At 68.2% G+C, this 24,957-nt stretch overlaps 2 protein-coding genes across 3 annotated transcripts; one reads left to right on the top strand and one right to left on the bottom strand.

The window, feature by feature from the left end:
* Positions 1 to 105: 105 nt before the first annotated feature.
* On the bottom strand, positions 106 to 22,225 carry Mthfsd (methenyltetrahydrofolate synthetase domain containing). 2 transcript variants are annotated; one of them, XM_048354998.1, is made up of 8 exons: positions 22,215 to 22,225; positions 7,025 to 7,436; positions 6,036 to 6,149; positions 4,487 to 4,600; positions 2,854 to 2,944; positions 1,550 to 1,662; positions 1,294 to 1,419; positions 106 to 427 (listed from the first exon to the last, which is right to left on the bottom strand). In XM_048354998.1, exons 2-8 carry the CDS (start codon positions 7,253 to 7,255, stop codon positions 335 to 337), a joined length of 882 nt encoding a protein of 293 aa, XP_048210955.1. In that variant the 5' UTR covers positions 7,256 to 7,436; positions 22,215 to 22,225; the 3' UTR covers positions 106 to 334. The 2 variants fall into 2 exon arrangements, with proteins under 2 accessions (XP_048210955.1, XP_048210957.1); XM_048355000.1 differs by lacking the exon at positions 6,036 to 6,149.
* Positions 17,082 to 18,854, top strand: Foxc2 (forkhead box C2). The gene is given in 3 exon segments (XM_048354995.1): positions 17,082 to 17,204; positions 17,250 to 18,811; positions 18,813 to 18,854. Coding segments are annotated over 2 exon segments (1,503 nt in total). The 5' UTR covers positions 17,082 to 17,204; positions 17,250 to 17,350.
* Positions 22,226 to 24,957: the final 2,732 nt, after the last annotated feature.

Genomic DNA, 24,957 nt, shown 5'->3' with positions numbered 1-24,957 from the left:
TTCTCCGGAGCCGGCGGAGGGCCGGCCCCCGGGTGTGCGGGGGGGGGGGGGGTGTGCGCGGCGGCGGCCCAGCCCGGGACACGGTCAGCGCGTGGGAGCCCAGGCGCGGGCCCCGCAGGGCGGCCGCGGGGTCCGGGGAGTGCAGGACGGCCGTGTGCCGCGGGCCCTGCCGGGTCCGCCGCGGAGGCCCGGACCCCAGCTCCCCCGGGAGGCGCTCCAGGTCCCTCGCGCGGGCGCTGGAGGCAGGTTCACCTGCCCGGGGCTGCGGGGCCTCTTGGGGTCTTGTGGCGCGGCCTGGCGGGGCGGCCTGCTGGCTGCGGGGGTGCCGGGTGAGCTACGCCCGGATGGAGACGTCCTTCCCCGCTCGCCTCTCTCGGTCCCGGAGGCTTCGAAGCACCGGGATTTTCTCCAGCATCTCACTCGTGATCTGAGAGAGCAAAACGCACCCAGCTGTTCTCAAAGGGGCAGAGCCAGGCCGTGGCGGCCCCTGCGCAGGGGGAGCAGCTGGGGCGGCGCTAAGGGCGGCCACGGGAAAACGTATTTCTGGGGCTGGGAATGTGGCCTAGTGGTAGAGCGCTCCCCTCGCACACACGAAGCCCTGGGTTCGATTCCTCGGCACCACATAGAAAAAGCCGGAAGTGGCGCTGTGGCTCAGGTGGCAGAGTGCTAGCCTTGAGCAAGAAGCCAGGGACAGTGCTCAGGCCCTGAGTCCAAGCCCCAGGACTGGAAAAAAAAACCAAAATGTATTTCTGTTTTCTGGTCCCCCTTGTAAAGTCGAGCACCATGGAGCCCACGGTGGGCCAGGGACGCCGTCTGAAGCGGGGGCTGCGTGCGGCAGGTGTGGACGGGTCTCGAACACGGGCTGGGGAACCACGCACTGGCCAGGCTCTGTGAGCTCAAAATGGCCAGAGGACACGCACTTGGCACTTTACCACGGACCCCACCCCACCCGAGACCGTGTTGGACAACGCTGCCAGAAACCAGCAGGAGGCAAGTCCTCAGCTCCTGGAACCCACACAGCCACGCGGCTGCAGGGCTGGGGTGGGAATTCCTCCACGTTCAGCACCCACCCCTGCCTCCGGGGCCGCTGCTTGCTGGGCTCTCCAGGGCTCTCCACAGCAGGTGCTTCAGGAGGGCGAGACGAAGGGGGCGCTGTCGGGGTGGGGGTGGAGGGGGCTCATCTCCCAGGCCCCACGGGGCCGGGCAAGCGGCGGTCTGCAGCCCCAAGTTCCCCAGCCCCGCGGGGCGGCGGGGAGTCCCGCAGCTGAACCGCTGGGGGTGCCGGGGGCCCACCTTGGACCACGTGATCCCCGCCGGCTTCGGGCGCACGCAGCCCGTGACGATGACCCGGGTGGGGGTGAGGATGTAATCCACGCAGAGGTCGTGGTCCTCGAGCAGGGCTTCGGGGATGTCCATGACCTGTGCCAACGCAAGTGGGTGACGGGCCGGTGGGCCCCCCTCCCGGCCCCCGGGGCCCGCTGGGGGAGCCTCCACACCCGCACGCACTCCCGCCCCTCCCGCTCAGAGGCCGGGGCCCTGCTGCAAGCACCTGGCAGTCATGGACCACGGTGACCACGGGCGTGCCCGCGCGGACGGCGCCCATCGACGCCATCATGGCGTACTCGAGATCCGCATAGCCTTCGCCCTTCCCAATCCTCCAGCCTAAGAGACAGGGCCAGCCTCAGAGTCCCGGCCGAGGAGAGGAGTGAGGAGAGGAGAGGAGCCGGCCGCGGGCCCTCCCCCACCCCCCCCCCCAGTCTCAGAGCCCCTGATGAGAGGGGAGGGGAGGGGCGGAGCTGGCCACAGGCCCTACCCCCCCAGCCTCAGAGCCCCTGCTGAGAGGGGAGGGGAGGCGAGGGGAGGGGCGGAGCTGGCCACAGGCCCTCCCCCCCCAGCCTCAGAGCCCCTGCTGAGAGGGGAGGGGAGGCGAGGGGAGGGGCGGAGCTGGCCACAGGCCCTACCCCCCCACCAGCCTGAGCCCCTGCTGAGAGGGGAGGGGAGGCGAGGGGAGGGGCGGAGCTGGCCACAGGCCCTCCCCCCCCAGCCTCAGAGCCCCTGCTGAGAGGGGAGGGGAGGCGAGGGGAGGGGCGGAGCTGGCCACAGGCCCTCCCCCCCCAGCCTCAGAGCCCCTGCTGAGGGGAGGGGAGGCGAGGCGAGGGGCGGAGCTGGCCACAGGCCCTACCCCCCCACCAGCCTCAGAGCCCCTGCTGAGAGGGGAGGGGAGGCGAGGCGAGGGGCGGAGCTGGCCACAGGACCTCCCCCCCCCAGCCTCAGAACCCCTGCTGAGAGGGGAGGGGAGGCGAGGGGAGGGGCGGAGCTGGCCACAGGCCCTCCCCCCCCAGCCTCAGAGCCCCTGCTGAGAGGGGAGGGGAGGCGAGGGGAGGGGCGGAGCTGGCCACAGGCCCTACCCCCCCACCAGCCTGAGCCCCTGCTGAGAGGGGAGGGGAGGCGAGGGGAGGGGCGGAGCTGGCCACAGGCCCTCCCCCCCCAGCCTCAGAGCCCCTGCTGAGAGGGGAGGGGAGGCGAGGGGAGGGGCGGAGCTGGCCACAGGCCCTCCCCCCCCAGCCTCAGAGCCCCTGCTGAGGGGAGGGGAGGCGAGGCGAGGGGCGGAGCTGGCCACAGGACCTCCCCCCCCCAGCCTCAGAACCCCTGCTGAGAGGGGAGGGGAGGGGCGGAGCTGGCCGCGGGCCCTCCCCCCCCAGTCTCAGAGCAGCAGCCCCTGTTCAACGCAGACCACAAGTAAGGATGGACAGTCTCCCACCCTGTGATGGTGGGGGTGGGGCGGGGAGCACCCCAAACCTCCACAGGAGGGAGACGCAGGGTCTCCAGCCAGGAGGCTCCGCACAGCCTCACCTTTCTCGGAGACGGCCACGGAGCCCACCACGAGGAGGTCCACCTGGATGCTGGAGTCCAGGCCGACGGGCACGCTGAAGTCCCGCACGCCCTGCGGAGGGAGGCGCTCGCTCACCGTCCCCCCCCCCCCGGGGGTCGCCCTGGGGACACGCAGCCAGCAGGCACGGGCCTGGGGGAAGCGGTGAGTCCCGGTGTTGAGGCCGCTCGCTTCCCGCAGGGCAGCCGGGGCTCGGCCGGGCTCAGCGGGGCGGGTGGGGCCTGCGCCTCGGGCTCTTCACCCCCTGCCTGGACCACGACGGCCAGCACAACAGGACAGCGGCCATGGGGGGGGGGGGCGTGTAAACGCGTGCTGTGGAAGCGCCGCACGCATCCCACGCCGCACCGCCCAGGCGGCCCACCTACCCCAGCTCCAGACGCCAGCCCACGCGCCGAGGCGGCCGTGACTGTGCGCGGGGTCTCGTGACCCGGCTTCTGGCACACACACGAGTGGTGCCCGAGACACTGGGCAGCACAGGCCACTCATGCGGACCCTGGCTGCACGGTGACCCGACCACACCCGTGAGCCCCGTGCATCACCCCTTGTACCGCCCCCACCAGCCCCGCGCACCGCCCCCACCAGCCCCGCGCACCGCCCCAGCCCCGCCCACTAGCCCTATGCACCACCCCCCACCAGCCCCGCGCACCGCCCCCCACCAGCCCCGCGCACCGCCCCCCACCAGCCCCGCGCACCGCCCCCACCTGCCCCGCGCACCGCCCCCCACCAGCCCCGCGCACCGCCCCCACCTGCCCCGCGCACCGCCCCCCACCAGCCCCGCGCACCGCCCCCCACCAGCCCCGCGCACCGCCCCCACCAGCCCCGCGCACCGCCCCCACCTGCCCCGCGCACCGCCCCAGCCCCGCCCACTAGCCCTATGCACCACCCCCACCAGCCCCGCGCACCGCCCCAGCCCCTCACACGGCCCCAACTGGCCCCAACTAGCCCCGCGCACCGCTCCACCAGCCCCGCGCACCACCCCCCACCAGCCCCGCGCACCACCCGAGCCCCACGCACTGCCCCCACCAGCCCCGCGAACCGCCCCCACAGCACCCCATCTCATGGCACACGTTTTCATAAGGCACAGCAAGTCGTATTTTCAGGATAAGACAGAGCGTGAGTAAATAAGAAGTTACTCATTCCTTCTACCTCAGACTTGAAGGAAGTTCTCTCAAAAGGAGTATTCTGAATTGCCTTTTCATTCTCAGTAGATTAGGAACCAAAGGATCTGAGTTTATTTAATAATTCTTCATAAACTCACCAGGTTTTACTTAACTACATAACACACACAGGTTCTACGATCGCACACCCACACGAGAGTCATACGAGATGGTGAGACACGCGTGTCTGAGACATGTAACGGTCCGCGATCACTTAGAACTGGAGAGGAAACTGACCTCTACCTCCCCGGCTGAAGCGGGAAAGGAAGCCAAGGTGGCCGCAGGAGGGGGAGAGGGAGGGACGGACGGACGCTGGTGCCAGGGAAAACCTGCTCATGGTCTCTTTCACTGTGAATCTGCGGTTAGCTCAGGGCAGAACTGTGCGTCTCCGGAACTGGGGGAGGGGGGCCGGGAGAGGGGAGCTGCCCGCGGCTCTCACCTGGGAGGTGGCACATTTCCTCAACACGGCTGTGGTGGCCCCGGGCGGTGGCGTGATCTTGTTAAACAATCCGGTTCTCAGTCGTGGCGTGGGGACCAGCAACGTCTTCCCACTCTTTGAAGAAACAGTAAGTGTGCAAAGTCAACTTTGACACGGCCCTTTCTTGTGTATACGTCTGCCATGTCAGGAAGGAAAGGAAGCAGACGACACTTCTCTGAACACCTGACCCAGCACACAGACGCCTGGTGTGGGGCGGGGGGTCCCCAACTCACCCCATCCTAGCCCACACGGGAACAGGAACGGAGGTGCCAAGGGAAATGCGCTCGGGCAGGACGGGTCCTGCACACAGAAGCTGCTAGCCGCAGCTGCCCTGGGTCCATCACTAATGGGGGCGTGGTGGGGGGGCGTGGCGGGGGCGTGGGGAGAGGCCAGGCCCCCTTGGAGCCCTGTGGAGTCTCATGGAGCGGAGCCACGGATCAGCAAAGTCTCTCGCGTGGGTGAACTTCGTGAGGAGCTGTGGGCCACAGCCGCTGGGTCCCGCGACGGCGTCGGCCAGGGAGCGCACAAGTTAAGGCCCGCAGGAGGCCGACCCGCAAAGACCCTGAGCTCCCCCGACGGCCAGCCCGTCGGCGCACATCGGCCACTGCATCCAATTCACGGGGCCACGTGAACCTCGCTGCTTTACGGCTCTGCTTTTAAGTTATATGCTGTTCTGGTCTCACAGCTGCTGAAGACTGACCATGCCACACAGTACGCTTAGTTACACTAAACGGATAAGTGTGACTATTCATATAGCCCTTTCCTTCTTCTTGAAAATGAACAACACACTTCTGCTTTTTGCTTTTGCTTTTTGCCTGTGCCGGGGCTTGAATCCAGTGCCTACACACATGCTAAGCTCGCTTACTTGCTGTGGCCGGTGCTCTACTGCTGGAAGCAGACCTCCTGCCTGGATTTTTGCTGGCCGACTGGAGATGAAGTCTTGAAGACTTTTCTGCCTGGGCTGGCTGGGAGCTGCAAGCTTCCAGGTCTCATGAGCCAACAGTAAGCGGCCATTTCTAAATGTATTCTAAGGAAAATTAAAACCGCTGTCGGCTGGAAATGGTGGGGACACGATGTTCAGATCCTGTGCCATCAAGAGCCGCCCCAAGCTGGGGGGGGAGAGGGAGGGATGCTGGCACCTCTGCTCCCCGAGAAGCGCGCCAGCAAGGGGGGCCCGCGGGTCAGCGCTTGCTCCGGTTCCTCTCTGCGCTTAGACACTCAGCACTGAGACTTTGGGCTGCTCTTGAGACCTGCACAGCAGGTCCTGAGTGGGGTGGCGGGGGCACCCCCGCCAAGTACTGCCGGTTCCAACTTACCCGCCCCCTGGAGGTCAGGGGGCAGGCCGTGGCGGGAAGCGGGGTTACCTGCAGTGCCAGCAGCCGTGCGCCCTCCAGAGGCTTATCGGGGTCCACTTTCACTTCCCGTGCCCTGGCATAGACGTCCAGGTCTGTGATGCTTTGGCAAGCCCGGAAAGACCCCTGGTCAGGCAAACAGACAGAGCTGCACGTACGTGGAGGACGAGGAAGCGGACGCTTCTCTGGGGGGCGTCAGGGTTGACTTTAATGGTCCTGGCGGTTCTGAAGGGCGGCAAGCGGGGGAAGTGCTCGGCAGCTCGGGGGGCACCCTGTGTAAGGAGACATTCCGGATCATTCCGCCTGCTGCCTCACACGCCACAGCGTGCTACTCAGTGCATGACCGGGGTGCGCCACTTTTGTCTCTGCGGTACTGGGGCTTGAACTCAGGGCCTGCACTTGTAGGCCAGCCAGCCACCTCTTGGGCCACGCCCCCAACAAAGCAGCCGGGTTTAAAAACAGTTTTGTGGCGCCGAGAGGACCATGGACCAGCTAGTCCTACCAGCAAAGGTCGGCACGGCCAGACAGGTAGGGCAAGGCCAGCCCAAGCGGGACGCAAGGAGGCCTCTATGAAAGAGGACAGGAAGGAGTCTGGTTAGGAATAGTGTTTGCTGAAACAGAACATGCACCCCAAAAAGAGTACAAGTCAGGCGGGTAGTGAGCGCTTTCCACAAAACAGGCATGTACCCACCACCTACAGAGAAAGACACTGGGACCATGAAGCCCCGCCCTCCCAGCTCAGAGCTCACGATGGGCGCCTCCTCCTTGCTCCACCCCTCACCCCGCATCTGCTTCTCTCTGGGGCGACAAGCACGAAAGCCAACCACGCAGTGAAACTCACGCAAAGCGCAGCTAGCAGGGAGCCAGCCCGGCTCAGGGGCAGAGCTGCAGGCACACGGGGAGAGAAGTCCAGTCAGATGGAGTGTTGCAAACGGGGGTGGGGGGGTGGGGGGGCCTTAAGCTGCAGCCGGGTACCCGTGTATGTTCAGAAAATATACAGCCCCAAATGACCAACTGTTATGCTGCTTCAAGGAAATGGTCTTTCCTACTCATGCCACAACACGCAGATGTCTCTGCTTGTCTTATATTCCAGCATCAGGAAAACAGACCCAGAATTGGGTCCGTCTGTCCAGGAGTGACTCGGTACCTTGAAGTTGGGGATCCTGTGGTGGACAGGCCGGGGGAAGTCAGCTAAATTCTGTGCCTCCATAAAGTCCCAAATCTGATCCCGGATGTCCTGCTTGGAGACACCTGTAGTAATGAAGGGCTGTGGCTTACTCACAAAGGAAAAAGGAATTCCACGTGCATTTGACCCCAGATCAAGTGTGAGCTGCCACAGTGACCCCCTCACCCGCCTCGTGGGCCCTCTCCGGGCCATCAGCCCGACAGTTCCTCCCGTGAGCTCCCCTGCTAGCTGGAGCCACAGGAAGAGCCCCCAGCCTGGCCCCTGCTCCTTGGTGTCGGTGTGACTGAGTAGCTGGACCCTGTCTTTTCTAACTTAGGAAATGTCTCCAGGCCAGTCTGGACAGGCATGCTGTGTTCCTTCTTCATCCTGGCTTCTAACCTGTGGTAGGGCCCGCGCACCGCTCTCACCCAGAGCCTGTCTGTAGGTCTGTGGCAGGAGGGCCGGCCTAAACCTCTCAGATACAGTGTGCAACAAGCCCTTGGCGGCCGGGCCCAGGGCCTCTGTGGGCTGACAAATCACACCTGCACACTCAGGGTGCTTCAGCCCTGGGTGTCTCAGTACGCTGCCCCTACACCCCCCCCCCCAGCCCATGCACCCCTTCTTCCTTCCCTTAGATCCAGAAGCCACCCCTGCCAGGAAATTCTCCTGGCCTCCAGCAAATGCCCTTCCTTTAGGACCCCAGAGGAGCCCGTTGGGGCTCTCTGCAGGAGGATACATTGGTATCATTGGCATCCTTGTGTCACTCCGGGACGCGGGGGGTGGGGTGGGGTCATGGGAACCACGAGGCGGCGCAGGCACCGGCCCTGGGGGAGCTCTGCAAACGTGGGAAATGAGCACAGGGGTTTAAACACCTCCAGACAGTCGGGGGGGGGGGGTCCGTGTTGACAGACGGGGACGCGAGCCGTGCCCGAACCCCGTGCCGTGGCCGCCGGTCGCTGCCGGGCCAGTCTTCCTCCCGCTCCCCACGTCGGGGCGCGGGGCGTGGGGCGGGACGGGGCGGGCGGACTCTGCGGCCGGGCCCCGCGCCTGTCACCCGGGCAGCACGGAGCCACGGCGGCGCCCCGAGCCCTGCCCTGCCCCGGCCCGCCGCGGGGAGCCCCCCGCTCCCCCGCGATCCCCGGCCCGGCCCCACAGGCCCCCGGCCGGCCCGTCCTCACCCGCCCGCGGCTCCATGATGACGCAACCACTGCGCGACGCCCGGCGCCCGGGACGTCGCCCTCCCCGCTCCGCCCCGCGCCTGCGCACTGGCGCGCGGGGGGGGGAGGCGGGTTGCGCGGAGTAGCTCGGGTGCGCATGCGCGGGCCGCGAGCTCCGCCACCGGGGAACGCACGTCCCCCTCCCCCGCGGCTCCCACCCGCGAGGCCGGGATCGGAGGATCGTGGGGCGGACCGGCCTGCCCGGGCGGGAAGGTCCCGATCACCAAAGGCTGGAAGTGGAGCTGTGGCCAGCCTTGAGCAGGAGGAGCTCGCGGACGGCGCCCGGGCCCCGAGTTCAAGTCCCGGGGCAGGCAGCAGGCACGCGCGCGCGCGCACGCCATCCAGAGGCCACCGCGGGGCCGGCCGGAGCTCGCCCCAGGCGCAGCCCGTAGCTCCGTCCCCGCGGCCGGCCGGCCAGCCAGCGCACCCAGGCTCCGGCTGCCCCCGGCCCCTTCCTCCCCGGTGCTGCCTGGCCCTGGGGCCGCCTCTCCCCGCGGGGTGTGGCAGGAGCCCTTCGCCCCCCGGGGCCCATCCCAGCGAGGCCAAAGCTAAGATGGCGCGGCCTCCGCCGCGGGTCGGAAGTCACCACCGCACCGAGTGCACCCGGGTGTCCAGGCCCGGGAGCCCGGTCCCCTGAGCTCATCCCAGGCCCGGGACCCCACCCCCAGGGCTCATCCTCATCCCGGAGCCCCGCCCCCGGAGCTCATCCCAGACCCGGGAGCCCCGCCCCCGGAGCCCATCCTCATCCCGGAGCCCCGCCCCGGAGCCCATCCTCATCCCGGAGCCCATCCCAGACCCGGGAGCCCCGCCCCCGGAGCCCATCCTCATCCCGGAGCCCCGCCCCAGAGCCCATCCTCATCCCAGAGCCCCGCCCCAGAGCCCATCCTCATCCCGGAGCCCCGCCCCAGAGCCCATCCTCATCCCAGAGCCCCCCCCCCCGGAGCTCATCCTCATCCCGGAGCCCCGCCCCCGGAGCCCATCCTCATCCCGGAGCCCGCCCCGGAGCCCATCCTCATCCCAGAGCCCCGCCCCGGAGCTCATCCTCATCCCGGAGCCCCGCCACCGGAGCCCATCCCAGACCCGGGAGCCCCGCCCCGGAGCTCATCCTCATCCTGGAGCCCCGCCCCGGAGCCCATCCTCATCCCGGAGCCCCGCCCCAGAGCCCATCCTCATCCCGGAGCCCCGCCCCGGAGCCCATCCTCATCCCGCAGCCCCGCCCCGGAGCCCATCCTCATCCCGGAGCCCCGCCCCAGAGCCCATCCTCATCCCGGAGCCCCGCCCCGGAGCCCATCCCAGACCCGGGAGCCCCGCCCCCGGAGCCCATCCCAGACCCGGGAGCCCCGCCCCCGGAGCTCATCCTCATCCCGGAGCCCATCTCAGGCCAGGGAGCCCCGCCCCCGGAGCTCATCCCAGGCCCGGGACCCCACCCCCAGGGCTCATCCTTATCCCGGAGCCCCGCCCTCGGGGCTCATCCTCATCCCGGAGCCCCGCCCCGAAGCTCCTCCCAGGCCTGGGAGCCCAGTCCCCGGAGTCCTTCCTCATCCCGGAGCCCCCAGCCCATCCTCATCCCGGAGCCCCGCCCTGGAGCTCCTCCCAGGCCCGGGAGCCCCGCCCCCGGAGCCCATCCTCATCCCGGAGCCCCACCCCCGGAGTTCCTCCCAGGCCCGGGAGCCCCCGCCCCCGAGCCCATCCTCATCCCGGAGCCCCGCCCCTGAAGCCCATCCTCATCCCGGAGCCCCACCCGCGGAGCTCCTCCCAGGCCCGGGAGCCCCGCCCCCGGAGCCCATCCTCATCCCGGAGCCCCGCCCCAGAGCCCATCCTCATCCCGCAGCCCCGCCCCGGAGCCCATCCTCATCCCGGAGCCCCGCCCCCGGAGCCCATCCCAGACCCGGGAGCCCCGCCCCCGGAGCCCATCCCAGACCCGGGAGCCCCGCCCCGGAGCTCATCCTCATCCCGCAGCCCCGCCCCGGAGCCCATCCTCATCCCGGAGCCCCGCCCCAGAGCCCATCCTCATCCCGGAGCCCCGCCCCGGAGCCCATCCCAGACCCGGGAGCCCCGCCCCCGGAGCTCATCCTCATCCCGGAGCCCATCTCAGGCCAGGGAGCCCCGCCCCCGGAGCTCATCCCAGGCCCGGGACCCCACCCCCAGGGCTCATCCTTATCCCGGAGCCCCGCCCACGGGGCTCATCCTCATCCCGGAGCCCCGCCCCAGAGCCCATCCTCATCCCGCAGCCCCGCCCCGGAGCCCATCCTCATCCCGGAGCCCCGCCCCCGGAGCCCATCCTCATCCCGGAGCCCCGCCCCAGAGCCCATCCTCATCCCGCAGCCCCGCCCCGGAGCCCATCCTCATCCCGGAGCCCCGCCCCCGGAGCCCATCCCAGACCCGGGAGCCCCGCCCCCGGAGCCCATCCCAGACCCGGGAGCCCCGCCCCGGAGCTCATCCTCATCCCGCAGCCCCGCCCCGGAGCCCATCCTCATCCCGGAGCCCCGCCCCAGAGCCCATCCTCATCCCGGAGCCCCGCCCCGGAGCCCATCCGAGACCCGGGAGCCCCGCCCCCGGAGCTCATCCTCATCCCGGAGCCCATCTCAGGCCAGGGAGCCCCGCCCCCGGAGCTCATCCCAGGCCCGGGACCCCACCCCCAGGGCTCATCCTCATCCCGGAGCCCCGCCCCGAAGCTCCTCCCAGGCCTGGGAGCCCAGTCCCCGGAGTCCTTCCTCATCCCGGAGCCCCCAGCCCATCCTCATCCCGGAGCCCCGCCCTGGAGCTCCTCCCAGGCCCGGGAGCCCCGCCCCCGGAGCCCATCCTCATCCCGGAGCCCCGCCCCTGAAGCCCATCCTCATCCCGGAGCCCCACCCGCGGAGCTCCTCCCAGGCCCGGGAGCCCCGCCCCCGGAGCCCATCCTCATCCCGGAGCCCCGCCCCAGAGCCCATCCTCATCCCAGAGCCCCGCCCCGGAGCTCATCCTCATCCCGGAGCCCCGCCCCCGGAGCCCATCCCAGACCCGGGAGCCCCGCCCCCGGAGCCCATCCCAGACCCGGGAGCCCCGCCCCCCGGAGCTCATCCTCATCCCGGAGCCCATCTCAGGCCCGGGCTCATCCCCACCCCCAGGGCTCATCCTTATCCCGGAGCCCCGCCCTCGGGGCTCATCCTCATCCCGGAGCCCCGCCCCGAAGCTCCTCCCAGGCCTGGGAGCCCAGTCCCCGGAGTCCATCCTCATCCGGAGCCCCCAGCCCATCCTCATCCCGGAGCCCCGCCCCCAAGCTCCTCCCAGGCCCGGGAGCCCCGCCCCCGGAGCCCATCCTCATCCCGGAGCCCCGCCCCAGAGCTCCTCCCAGGCCCGGGAGCCCCGCCCCCGGAGCCCAGCCTCATCCCGGAGCCCCGCCCCGGAGCTCCTCCCAGGCCCGGGAGCCCCTCCCCCAGAGCCCATCCTCATCCCAGAGCCCCGCCCCCAGAGCCCATCCGAGACCCGGGAGCCCCGCCCCCGGAGCCCATCCTCATCCCGGAGCCCCGCCCCCGAGCTCATCCCAGGCCCGGGAGCCCCGCCCCGGAGCCCATCCTCATCCCGGAGCCCCGCCCCGGAGCTCATCCTCATCCCGGAGCCCCGCCCCAGAGCCCATCCTCATCCCGGAGCCCCGCCCCGGAGCCCATCCTCATCCCGGAGCCCCGCCCCGGAGCCCATCCTCATCCCGGAGCCCCGCCCAAGAGCCCATCCTCATCCCGGAGCCCCGCCCCGGAGCCCATCCCAGACCCGGGAGCCCCGCTCCCGGAGCCCATCCTCATCCCGGAGCCCCGCCCCGGAGCCCATCCTCATCCCAGAGCCCGGCCCCGGAGCTCATCCTCATCCCGGAGCCCATCTCAGGCCCGGGAGCCCCGCCCCCGGAGCTCATCCCAGGCCCGGGACCCCACCCCCAGGGCTCATCCTTATCCCGGAGCCCCGCCCTCGGGGCTCATCCTCATCCCGGAGCCCCGCCCCGAAGCTCCTCCCAGGCCTGGGAGCCCCGCCCCCGGAGTCCATCCTCATCCCGGAGCCCCCAGCCCATCCTCATCCCGGAGCCCCGCCCCCGAGCTCCTCCCAGGCCCGGGAGGCCCCGCCCCCGGAGCCCATCCTCATCCCGGAGCCCCGCCCCGGAGCCCATCCTCATCCCGGAGCCCCGCCCCCGAGCCCATCCTCATCTCAGAGCCCCGCCCCGGAGCCCATCCTCATCCCGGAGCCCATCCCAGACCCGGGAGCCCCGCCCCGGAGCCCATCCTCATCCCAGAGCCCCGCCCTGGAGCTCCTCCCAGGCCCGGGAGCCCCGCCCCCGGAGCCCATCCTCATCCCAGAGCCCCGCCCCTGAAGCCCAGCCTCATCCCGGAGCCCCACCCCCGGAGCTCCTCCCAGGCCCGGGAGCCCCGCCCCCGGAGCCCATCCCAGACCCGGGAGCCCCGCCCCGGAGCTCATCCTCATCCCGGAGCCCATCTCAGACCCGGGAGCCCCGCCCCCGGAGCCCATCCTCATCCCGGAGCCCATCTCAGGCCCGGGACCCCACCCCCAGGGCTCATCCTTATCCCGGAGCCCCGCCCCCGGAGCTCATCCTCATCCCGGAGCCCCGCCCCCGGAGCCCATCCTCATCCCAGAGCCCCGCCCCCGGAGCTCATCCTCATCCCGGAGCCCCTTCCCCGAGCTCATCCTCATCCCGGAGCCCCGCCCTGGAGCCCACCCTCATCCCGGGGCCCCGCCCCCGAGCCCACCCTCATCCCGGAGCCCCGCCCCCAGAGCTCATCCTCATCCCGGAGCCCCGCCCCCGGAGCCCATCCTCATCCCAGAGCCCCGCCCCCGGAGCTCATCCTCATCCCGGAGCCCCCGCCCCCGAGCCCATCGTCATCCCGGAGCCCCGCCCCCGGAGCCCATCCTCATCCCAGAGCCCCGCCCCCGGAGCTCATCCTCATCCCGGAGCCCCCGCCCCCGAGCCCATCGTCATCCCGGAGCCCCGCCCCCGGAGCCCATCCTCATCCCAGAGCCCCGCCCCCGGAGCTCATCCTCATCCCGGAGCCCCGCCCCCGAGCCCATCCTCATCCCAGAGCCCCGCCCCCGGAGCTCATCCTCATCCCGGAGCCCCTTCCCCGAGCTCATCCCAGGCCCGGGAGCCCCGCCCACCTGCGGCCAGATCTCGGGGCCGCCTCTGCCCCGGGAGCCCCGGGAGGCAGCCAGCCGTTCCTCCCCGGAGCCTGCTGGGGCCCGTGGGCCCCAGAGCCCAGGCTGGGCCCGTGGAAACCCGGCCCGGGTGACGCCGCCAGCACTCCGCCCGTGGAGCGGATGTGCGCGCCCCCAGTTCCGTCGTCGAGACAGGGTGCGTGTGCGCCCCGTGGGACCGGCCAGCCCCATGGGACGCGTACAGTGCGGGGACGCGTAACGCCGGCTGCGCCCCAAACGGGGGCGCTGGGAATCAGGCCGTGATTCCCTCCTAGGACACACGCGGTGGACGGGGTGACTTGACTGCCGGCCCCGCCACTCAGAAGGCAGGGTTACCGTTGAAGACAGCCAGGGTGGGGGACAGGGTCACAGCCCACAGGCCCCAGCGCCAGGCGCCGCCCTCGGCCTCTCACGGGCAGCAGCCAGCCTCCAGGAGCCCGGTTCCACGGGGTGGTGAAGACGTGCCCATTCCCAGGCCGTGACAGGGGGAGCCACCTGGGAGGAGGCTGGGGTGCTCACGCTGGTGTCCAGGGGCGGACGGGGCTGGGGGAGAGAAAACTCACCGTGCACTTGGAGTCTGTCTCAAGGCCCACTGGGGCGCCATCTAAGGCCTCCCTCCTCCCGCCGAGGCTGCCGGGAGAAACACGGACCCCACCCCCATCCTTCCGATTCGTTCTCCACTCCCTTCCCCAGGATCAGGGGCAACAACTCTGGGGGTGCGGGGGGTGGGGGGAAGAATCCAACCTGCAGCCACGGGAGGGGGGGTGTGTGCGGGTTTTCTGCTGACAGCCTCGGCGAGGTTCCCGGGTCAAGGACGCCTCTGTCCCCGCGTCTTCACAGGCGGGAAGCCAGGCGGTGCAGTCGGGGTGTCCGGGGTGGGAGATGGGGAGGTGGCGGGGGGCGGGGGGGGGGGGGAGCTTTCTTCCCGCCGTGCAATGCCGCGCGCGCCCGCCAGGGGTCAGCGCCGCCATTGCCACCGGCGCCCGCCGGGCTTTCCCTCCTCGGGCTTCGCTTTCTCGGGGCAGTTCCCCGCTCGGCCTCACGGTGGCGCCGGCCTCCAGGTGATGGAGCGGGTGGTGCCCGGCCCCGGAGGGCGCGGGGCGGGGGGGGCGCGGGGCAGGGGCGGCGGGGTTGGGAGGGGGGCCCGGGACACCCCAGGCCTCCTCCACCGCTTACTATTCTAGAAACACGCAGGGTCCCCTGGGGCCCGAGTCCAGGACCCCCCCCCATAAGATCCGGGAGCCAAGTGGAGGTGTGGGGTGCGGTTCCCGCCGAGCCGCCCGAGGCCTCCCCGCGGGCGGCGGGAGCGGACCTGGCCTCCTCGCCCTCTGGGAAGGGCTGGCCGGGTCTCGGGTCTCGGAGGGAGGGGACGTTCATGTATTTGGCAAGCGAACTAAGGTCCCTTTGGGCGCCCTGGAGCTCCCTGGCACGCACACACGGTGTCAGAAACGGACACTTTGGAGTTTCTTTTTCATACTGTTTTGAGTGCTTTGCTTTTTGCCCTGCGCGGTGATAAGCGTATTTATAACACGTGTGTGCGCGCACACGCACACGCACACACACACACCTCGTAAAAGCAGAGTAAATACTATTCCTCCAGGAAGCCTAAAGAGCAAGAAGTGTTTCTTGATCCATCGTTTCCATTTCAGTAAAGCTTTCAGAGCTCCGTGTGTCTGTCATTGGCGTGAGGAGAAAGGCGCTTTTTCTGTCACGGTTAAAAAAAACAAAACAGGAATGCAAAAACACTAGTGGTATTAAAAAATAATAAAGTCCTAGGGGGAGTCTGAGGGCAGGGGAATGGCTTAAACCGTTTACCTAGGAGCTGAGCACTGGGCGGCTTTATTTAACTTAGTTGCACTATATGTATGGGATCTCAAAGATACTCCATGATCTATAACAAAAATATAAATACAGCGTTTCAGAAGTAGAATACAGAGGGTGATACGAATGGGCGGCTGCTTCCCTTTTCGATCCCGAGTTTACCAAGAGAGCAGAACGGTGAGCGTCAACATTGTCCTTTCGCTCTGTGATTGAAAATGGACGTCTCTCCCGCGCCTGTGCTTCCTCGCGGCTGGCAGTGGCAGCGGGCTCTCCAACACCCTTTTGCTGAGAATCCCATGGGTTGGTGAGAGAAAAATAATCCAGAAATGCAAATGTTGTAGCCGCAGCGGACCGGAGGAGCCGCTCGCAGGAGCTCGGCCGGGCTTGGCCTGGCTGGGGCGACCCGGAGCTCCTCGGAGTGGGCGCGGGGGTTCAATTATAGGAAGTGTTGAAGGAGTAAATAATCAGTCCGCAAATAAACAAGCTGTCCGCGGGATTCCTGGAGGGAAAAGAGCCGGCTTCGCAGGTCGAGGGCGTCCAGGCGGAATCCAGCAGCCGGCTGGGGCTGGCGTGGCGCACCGGGGCTTCGGGCTCACCTTATCAAAGCCCCACAAACCCAGCGGCCACCTAAAGGACCGGACTGTGAAAGGTCGGGTGGGGGAACCCCGAGGGCGCTGGGCCCGGCCGAGCCCCGGGCGCCAGGCGCAGCTCGCGAGCCGCGGCCGCCGAGCTAAAGCCGGCTCGGGTTTCTCCCGGCGGGGCCCGGGGGCCCGGGGTGGGGGGCTGCGGCATTATTGTGGTCTTCGGGGAGCGCGGGAGTCACCTCGACAAAGGGAATTTGTACCTGGAGAGGGGACAGCAGCCGAGAAGCTGGGCTTGGCGGGCTGCACGGGCCCACGCGGGGGGACGGGGGCGCGGGGCCGACTCACACGCTCCCCCCACGTCCCACCTGACGGCTCGTGGCGACGCGGGGTGACGGACCGAACCCCGGGCGCATTCGCAAGACCGACTTCTCCCAACGCGGCCGCCTCGCGCGCCCCGCCGTGCCCCACAGCCGCGCGGGACCCGGGTCCTAGAAAGGGCCCCCCCAACCCGGAGGTCCCCGGTGCTTATTGATTGTGTACTCCATGAAGGCGACCCGCGGAGGAGGCCCGGCGCGGCCCGGGCGCGCTCGCCCGGCTCCACCTGGCCCCGGTGGCCGGGAAATGGAGCTCTCCGGCTCGGCGCTCAGCCACGGGAGCGAGGTCCGAGCGCGGCGCCCCACCGCGCGGCCTCCGTCCGCTCCACCGTGCACGGGCGCCCGCGTCCTTCCCGTGCGGAGGCACCTGCGGACGCGCGGGCCCCTACACCGAAGCGCGGCGCGGCACCGCGTCGTGGCGGGGCAGCTCTCAGAACTACGAGTCCTCTCCCCGGGAAGGCCGGGCTGCCCGGCCGGCGGGCCGCGGCGCGGCTGGGTCTTAGGGCCGCCGGCTTCCGCCGCGCCTCGCCCCGATTGGTGGCGGCTTCTCACAGCCGCCCGCGGATTGGCCCCACGGCCCGGGAGGGGCGTGGCCCGAGGAAAGTAAAACCTGGCTTTCCGCAGGACTCTGGAAACTTTTCCCAATCCCTACGCGGGACTCGGCCTCCTCCTCCTCCTCCTCCTCCTCCTCCTCCTCCTCCGCCTCCGCCTCCGCCTCCCCGGGCTCGGCCGGCGGTGCAGCCGCTGCGGCCCCCGGCTCCCTGCCCGCGGGGCTGCCGAGTGGCCGGGGCTTCGCTCGCGGGGCCGCGGCGCGCGCCCCCCACCCCGCGCTCTCCCCGGCGCGGCTCGCGGGGCCAGCCTGGGTCCCCGCCTCGGGCCTGGGCCGCCTCGCGCCCGGCGGAGCGCGCGCGGCCGGCGGGGCCGGCGCGGCGGTGGCCCGGGGCGCGCCCTCCAGGATGCCGACCCGCCCCGTCCGCTGAAGGCCGGCGCTCGCCCTCAGCCCCGGCGGCGGCGGCGGCGGCGGCGGCGGCGGCGGGCGGCGGGCCCCGACGCCTCCCGGAGCCCCGGGGTCCCCGCGCCGGCTCCCGCGCCCCCTCGCCGTTCGGGCCTCCCCGGCCTCCGCGGGCGCCGCCGCGCAGCATGCAGGCGCGCTACTCCGCGCCCGACCCCAACGCCCTGGGCGTGGTGCCCTACTTGAGCGAGCAGAGCTACTACCGGGCGGCGGGCGGCTACGGCGGCATGGCCGGGCCCGTGGGCGTCTACGCGGGGCACCCCCCGGAGCCGTACGGCGCGGGCCCCGGGCGCGCGTACGCGCCCTACCCGCACCCGCCCGCGGCGCCCAAGGACCTGGTGAAGCCGCCCTACAGCTACATCGCGCTCATCACCATGGCGATCCAGCACGCGCCCGAGAAGAAGATCACGCTGAACGGCATCTACCAGTTCATCATGGACCGCTTCCCCTTCTACCGCGAGAACAAGCAGGGCTGGCAGAACAGCATCCGCCACAACCTCTCGCTCAACGAGTGCTTCGTCAAGGTGCCGCGCGACGACAAGAAGCCGGGCAAGGGCAGCTACTGGACGCTCGACCCCGACTCCTACAACATGTTCGAGAACGGCAGCTTCCTGCGCCGCCGCCGGCGCTTCAAGAAGAAGGACGCGCCGCGGGGCCGCGAGGAGCCGGCCGCGCGCCCCGCGCCCGACGCGGCGCCCCGGGAGCCCGAGCCCCCGGCCGTCACGGTGAAGAGCGAGGCGGCGTCGCCCGCGCTGCCGCCCGCGCTGCCGCCCGTCACCCCCAAGGCGGAGGCGCCCAGCCCCGAGCGCGCGCGCCGCGCCAGCCCGGGCAGCGCCGCCTCGGCCAGCCCGGCCGCCGCCGCCGCCGCCGCCGCCGCCTCCCCCGACGGCCCGCCGCCCGAGCCCCAGGCCGCCGCGCCGCCCAACGGGCTGCCGGGCTTCAGCGTGGAGAGCATCATGACGCTGCGCGCCTCGCCGCCGGGCGCCGAGCTGAGCCCCGCCGGGGCCGGCCGCGCGCCCGGGCCGCCGCTGGCGCTGCCCTACGCCGCCGCCGCCGCCGCGCCGCCCGCCGCCTTCGGGCCTCCGTGCGCGCAGGGCCCCGACGCGCCCGGCGCCGGCGGCTACCAGTGCAGCGTGCGCGCCCTGAGCCTGTACTCGGCGCCCGTGTGCGCGCCCCCCGCGCTGGACGAGGCCCTGTCGGAGCACGCGGGCGGCCCCGCGTCCCCGCCCGCCGCCCTGCACCTCGCCGCCGCCGCCGGCCAGGAGGCCGCGCTCGCCGCCGCGGGCCACCACCGCCACCCGCCCCACGGCCACCGCCACCCGCCCGCGCCGCCGGCCCCGCCGCCCCCGCCGCCCCAGGCCGGGGCCGCCGCCGCCAGCCCGGCCGCCGCCTGGTACCTGAACCACGGCGGCGGGGACCTGAGCCACCTCCCCGGCCACACGTTCGCGGCCCCGCAGCAGACTTTCCCCGGCGTCCGGGAGATGTTCAGCTCCCACCACCGGCTGGGCATGGAGAGCTCGGGCCTCGGGGAGTCGCCGGGGGGCGGCGCCAGCTGCCAGCTGCCCTACCGGGCCACGCCGCCCCTCTACCCGCCACGCGGCCTCCTACTCCTACGACTGCACCAAGTACTGAGCGGCCCGGACGGCTGCGCCCCGGACCGACGGACGCCCAGGGAGGCCCGGCCGGCCGCGGAGCGCCCGCGCGCGCAGGTAACCGCCCCGCCGCCCCGCCTCGGGGGCGCCCAGGACGCCCCCTCCCCTCCCGGGGGCCGCGCCCGCCTCCACCCGGGGCTCCAAGATGCCGCCGTGGACGGACACGGGCTCCCGCGGCGGCCCAGGCCGGCCCACTGCAGACCTCACCCGCGACCCACGCGCGGCGAGCGATCTTAACAGTTCTCTAACCGTGCTGTAGAAAAAAAGAAAAGAAAAAAAAAAAGAAAGTGTGGATCTGTAACCAGGCTGTTGTGTTGTTGTTGTTGTTCAGAGCCATTAATATAATATTTAAAGTTGAGTTCACTGGATAATGTTTCATCCTGCCCGGCCATTTCCGCCAAATTAAATCTAAGACACCTCCATGGGGCTGTCCCTCCCCAGGAGGCACCCGGAGAGCTACGTGCTGCTTCTCCCAGTTGGAGGTCTTTTGCAAAACAAGAAAAATAATTTATTTTTTTGTTGCTGTTGGTGGAGAAGGAAGCCAAGTATCTGATACTTTTTATTTAGGAAGCATGTCGGTTTTGTATAGTAGACGCCACCCTGAGTACGCCTTTAAAAAGAAACTTAAAATTTTTAACTCCGTTTGTGTTTGTCCTTTGTGGTCTTCCTTGTTGTATTTACCTTAAAATAAATCCATGCTGGTTTTCTGCCCAAAGTTTGAACAGTGTGTGTGTTCTCGAATTAAAAAAAAAAAAAACACATAAATCCCTGGGGGCGGCAAAGCCCCCTGTTGCGATGGCTTTGGTGACACAGGTGGCTGGTTGCGCAGACATCTAGGACGGGCTGATGGAGCCGCTCTCCATAACCTCTCACCCCAGATGGGTGTTTTTCTTTTCTCAAGTGCAATCTGAGAAACGGCCCCCGTGGACGGGGTGGACGGAAACTTCGGAGGGATCCTGAGCCGACCACTGGCTGGGATGGGTTCGCTGCTAAGTACAGAAAAGCATGGCAGTGGTCCCAGCCCTCGGCCTAGGCCGAGGAGAAGGGGAAAAGGAAACGGAACCCACTCGCCAATCTGCAAGCCAAGCTCCAGTGAGTCCTACCTTCTCTGGATTTCCTAGTAGGTCTTAGAGGTTTCCCAAGCATTCGAGCGAGGTAGGCCAGGGAGGCCAAAGGAGGCAAGGGGGGGGGGGCAAAAGGAGGCGTAGGGATCCTCCAGGGTCTGCTGGCCGCCTCCACAGCCACAGGAAAAGTGGATTTCCAAAGATTTGCCTGGCGACTTGATTTGTGAACCTATTTCCTTGGACAGCGAAAGTACGTGAAGCCCCATTGCCCTTCCAAAGCAGTTGATAGTGGAGGACGCCAGAAGCGTTCTAACTCTGCCAGCTTTCCAGTTTGTTTGTTAAGTAACCAGGAGATTGTCTTTCTCTCCAATTTTGATTTTTTTTTTTAACAATTTTGAGGGCGATACGGCCTTGTGAAATGCAGCCGGGTACGTTCGGGGGCCCTGGGCACTGCCGGCTTCTCCCACAGCAGGCCAGCTGTGCGTTTGCAGAACCAAATGGCTTAGGCGGGGACGGAGGCAGGCGGGGTGGTGACTGGCCTGGCCTGGCCTCGGGTGGCGGTGCTTCGTACCGAGGAGGGAAAGGGGCCTGGGTGCCCGGGAGATGGTTACCCGGCCTTTCGTCTCTGTGCTATTTTGAAACAGACTCAGGGGAAGTGAAGTGAAGTGTGCAAATCAGCTTCTGTGGTCCTGGAGCTAGATGGCTGCTGGCTGAAACTTCCAGTATGTGTTGTGCTCCTTCCCAGAACTCGCGGGAACCGGAGGGTTTGTGAGGCAGGGCTGGGGACTTTGGGTTGAGGTGAGCTGGGGGACACCCCTTGGGAAGGGGCCCCCCCTCTGAGCGTGAGGGTGGGTGGAAGAGCTCCCAGCTGCCCCAGACCGCGGCTTTCATTTTGCTGAGCCTCACTTCAAGCCAATTTGTCCCAGGAGAACTGGTTTTCTCCTTGTCCGGATGCTTCAAAAAGTCCCCCCCAGAAAACTCCAGCCCCCAAGACCTGGGACCCTCACTGCCTGAGAGAGGAGGGTGGACAGGCAACTGGCCTGTAGGTCCTCTGCTGGGCCTTGTGGCTCTGAGGAAATCTTCGCTGTAGCAGCTAAGGAAGGCTCTCCCCGATTCTGCACACGCCTCAACAGGGTGTCCTTCCGTGTCCCCTGCAAATGCTGGCAACTCGGGGTGTAGAAGGGGGCCTTAACTAGGCCCTGGGGAGCAGCGGAGTGGACAGCCTGACCCCAAGAATGTGCCAGGTGCGTGGGGCTCTCCCCTCAAAAAGCCTCTTCCATCTTAAACCGAGGAGACCGGGACGGGTGGGGTGCCCGGTGAGTTTCAGCTCGTCCCGGGTGCCCCGCGTGTTGCCTTCCGAGCTCAGCTCAGCGCGGCCGTGCGCCCAGCGCCCGCTTGGGGCCTGGTGACGCGCGGGTCTCCCCCTGGGCTACGTGCTGAGAGCAGAGCCAAGGCACTGCCCGCGGCGCCGGCCGGGTGGGGTCGGCCTTGGGCTCGCGGTGTGCGGAGACCTCTGCCCGTGCCGTGTACTCACATACCCCGCCGTGGGCAAGCCGGTGGCACTCCAGGAAAAGGAGAAAGGCGGCCAGGGAGGGAGGGGACCGAGTGTGTGCCCAGGGCCTCCGGACCAAGCACCACTGTGACTCTGGGGCCGCATTAACATGGTTTGTACAAAGCCAGGTACGGACGATCTCCACGGGCTTCCTGACTCACGGAGGAGACACGCGGGAGAGAAGGCAAGGATGCCTGAAATAAAATGAAAGCGAGCGGGCGTGAGGGGCAGGGACGGGTGTGCAGCGGCCCTGCCCAGCCCCGGCGCCCTTGCTGGGCGCACCATGATTAGGAATCCGACCTTTGCTTTCCTTTGGTGCCAGAACCGGAGCTTGAGCTCAGCCTCTGGGCGCGGCCCCTCATCTTTTGGTGCTCCAGGATTTCTGCTGGTGAATGGAAGCGTCTTGGGGACTTTCCTGCCTCCGCCGGCTCTGAACTGCAACCCTCAGACCTCAGTGTCTTGGATTCTAGGTGTGCGCCACGGGCTCCCCGCCTCAGAGCCCGCGTTGGCTGGAAAGGGAGAAGCCGCCTTCGCAGCCTGGAGGGGCGGTGGCTGGATTCGCCCTGCCGGGGCAGCCTTTTGTTTGGCTCAAGCGACAGCCCACACCGGGGTTTTCAGGCGGAGGGCCCGCCAGTGTCCCGCTGTCCCAGCCTCCCAGAGCTGTCTCCATCTTCCAGGTGGCCTTCCCCCCTCTGCTCCGAGACCTGTCCCCGCAGATGCAAACCCTGCACTGCAGTGACTTGTGTCCTGAAAACCACCCAAATGTTGCAGTAAGAATTTGAAGAGCACGTTTTAGCTTAAACACCCCTCTTCCCTTCTCTGGCCATTAAAAAAAAAAAACCCATGTAGTGGGGGGAGGGGGGGATGCCCTTACACCTCTGAAGGGGGCTCCAGCACTCCCTCCCCTACTCAAAAAACGTCAAATGTCACACAGGTGGAGTCCCGCAGGGTCCTCGCGCTCCCCCTCCACCACCACTGCGGAGACCCCACCAGCACCGGGAGGGCAGACGGTGGCACCAGAAAGCAGGAAGAACTCAGCTCACTCCTGAAGAGGAGTCAGCTGGCCAGTGTTCTCTCCCCCCCACTCCTCATCCAAAGGCCACGCTCGCTCGCTTGTGGGAGGGGGGGGCAGGGCAGGGCTGGCTGGCAACTTCCTTGTTACCCCTGTAACTGGGTGGGGTGGGGTGGTGTCTGTTCTGGGGCTTGAACTCGGGACCTGGGCGCTGAGCTTTTTCTTTGCTTGAGACTAGCGCTCTGCACTGGAGCTACAGCTCCCCACCGGGGCCTTTTGCTGGTTAATTGGAGCTCAGCCTCACGGGTTTTCCTGCCCAGGCTGGCTTTCAACTGTGATCCTCAGATCTTAGCCTCCTACAGAGCTGGGATTACAGTTGTGAGCTACCAGTGCTGGGCTGAAAAGGTGTTCTTTAGTGCCTGGGCCTCCTGCACTCGGCTCCCGGGGATGGGAGCCCTGCCGGTATCTGCAGCTGGGCTCTTCTCTCTGCCTCTGCCAGTCCGAAGTTGGGGAGGCGGAGGCTGGGGCCTTGGGCAGCCCCTCCGGGGGCAGGGGTGGCTCCGAGGTCCGGTGGCTGTGTTTCAGCGGGCGGGGGGGGGGGGGGCGCGGACGGGGTCAGAGCCACACAGGCCCAGCCCTCCTCCCCGAAGGCTGTCCTGCACCACATTTTTGAAATGCTTTCCCAAACTTTGAGAAGCGTTCCCTGCCCGCCTCGTTCTCTCGTGGCCTCAGCCCAGTCAAGGCGTTTGACATGTTTGCTTTTTTTGACATAGGCATGTAAGAAGGGGGCTTGTGGAAGGGTGGCAGCCACCGTCCCCCGCCAGGGCCCGCCCCCGGGCCTGGGGAGACGCCACCCACCTTTAAATCCTGCCAACATTTCCCGCTCTACCGGAGAGGACGCAGGGCCTGGTTCTTGAGTGTGCCTCCCCAGGTGCCGTCAGGCTAGAGCAGCTCCACCTTGGGGCCGGGAGCGCGTGCGCGCCGGTGGCTGGCGTTCCAGAGGCCTTTCAGAGACGGGGCAGGCTTCTCAGACTCCCGCCCGCGAGCTCGGCCTGCAGGACCCTCCCTGCGAGGCTCGGGGTGTCTGTGGCTGGAGAGGCCCCTCGGACCCGCACGGCTGTAGCCTGTGACCCAGGCATCCTCCCCAGCCAAGTCTCTGAAACCGAGTCCCTAGTGCCAGCTGGAGAGGTCAGAAAGGGACCTGTGGGGGGCCGTGGGACGTCTCCCCGGTACTTTAAGCTTTCAGGGCCAGGAGAGAGAGAGGGGGGGGAGTGGGAGAGAGAGAGGGAGAGGGAGAGAGGAGAGGGAGAGGGAGAGGGAGAGAGAGAGAGGAGAGGGAGAGAGAGAGGAGAGGGAGAGAGAGAGAGGGAGAGAGAGAGGAGAGAGAGAGGGAGAGAGGAGAGGGAGAGAGAGAGGAGAGGGAGAGAGAGAGGAGAGGGAGAGGGAGGGAGAGGGAGGGAGGGAGAGAGAGAGGGAGAGAGAGAGGAGAGGGAGAGGAGGGAGAGAGAGAGGAGAGGGAGAGAGGGAGAGAGAGAGGAGAGGGAGAGAGAGAGGGAGAGAGAGAGGAGAGGGAGAGAGGGAGAAAGAGAGAGAGAGGAGAGGGAGAGAGAGAGGGAGAGGGAGAGAGAGGGAGAGGGAGAGAGAGAGGGAGAGAGAGAGGGAGAGAGAGAGGGAGAGGGGAGAGAGAGAGGGAGAGAGAGAGGAGAGAGAGAGGAGAGGGAGAGAGAGAGAGGGAGAGAGAGAGGGGAGAGGGAGAGGGAGAGAGAGGGAGAGAGAGAGAGGGGAAGAGAATAAGGGAGTGGGAGAGAGGAGAGGAGGAGAGAGGGAGAGAGGGAGAGAGAGAGAGGATCGTGTGAGAGGGTCACGGGCAGATGGATGGGGTCCCACCAGCACAGCGCCCGCCCGCATGGAAGGACCCCGGCCAGTTCTCAGGGTTCCCCGGAGAAGCAGCAGCAAGGCTCTTGGGTCTAGATGTACCCCGTGGACCAGAGGGCGTGCCCTAACTGCCTCTCCTTTCGGGGAGCCAGGTGAGCTATAAATAAGCGCGTCCTCCATGGCCTCTGCTGCCAGGCCCAGCTGTCAGGGCCCCCCCCCCACCCCAGGAGAAACAGCGGAAGACCCCCGGGGGCCCCAGCTCTGGGAGCCTTCCGAAGTCTTCTCAGAGGGGAGGGGGACAAGGGGTCCTCGGGGTTTGTGGGGGCTCTGGGGATGTTGCCCAGCCCAGCTCCTTAGAGGTCCTCTGGTCTACTCCGTGGACGCTCTTCCCTTCCCTTTCCTCTCCCTTCCCTGGCGCACTTGCGCACACCAGACCCCAGCAGGCCACCGTCAGAGGACCGAGCGCCCCGCGGGTCCCGGCCCCCCCTCCCCGCGCCTTCGGAGTCTGAGCCTCAGTGCCGCCCTCTGTGAAGTGGGCTCTGGGGAGGGGAGGGCGCGCGACCCCGGCTCTTCTTCGTGG

Source organism: Perognathus longimembris, chromosome 10 (genome assembly GCF_023159225.1).
Source record: "Perognathus longimembris pacificus isolate PPM17 chromosome 10, ASM2315922v1, whole genome shotgun sequence".
Taxonomy (NCBI): Eukaryota; Metazoa; Chordata; class Mammalia; order Rodentia; family Heteromyidae; genus Perognathus; species Perognathus longimembris.
Note: the sequence above shows the minus strand (reverse complement) of the source record. Positions and strands in the feature narration are given on the sequence as shown.

What these genes read in the sequence shown, in the direction of transcription:
- Mthfsd (XM_048354998.1), bottom strand. Translation starts at nt 7,255, where the DNA reads ATGGCCCGGAGAGGGCCCACGAGGCGGGTGAGGGGGTCACTGTGGCAG. An exon ending in TCCGCTTCCTCGTCCTCCAC is followed by an intron (nt 4,601 to 6,035) that starts GTACGTGCAGCT and finishes GTTTCTTCAAAG; the next exon opens with AGTGGGAAGACGTTGCTGGT. An exon ending in CGTGGCCGTCTCCGAGAAAG is followed by an intron (nt 1,663 to 2,853) that starts GTGAGGCTGTGC and finishes CCTGTCTCTTAG; the next exon opens with GCTGGAGGATTGGGAAGGGC.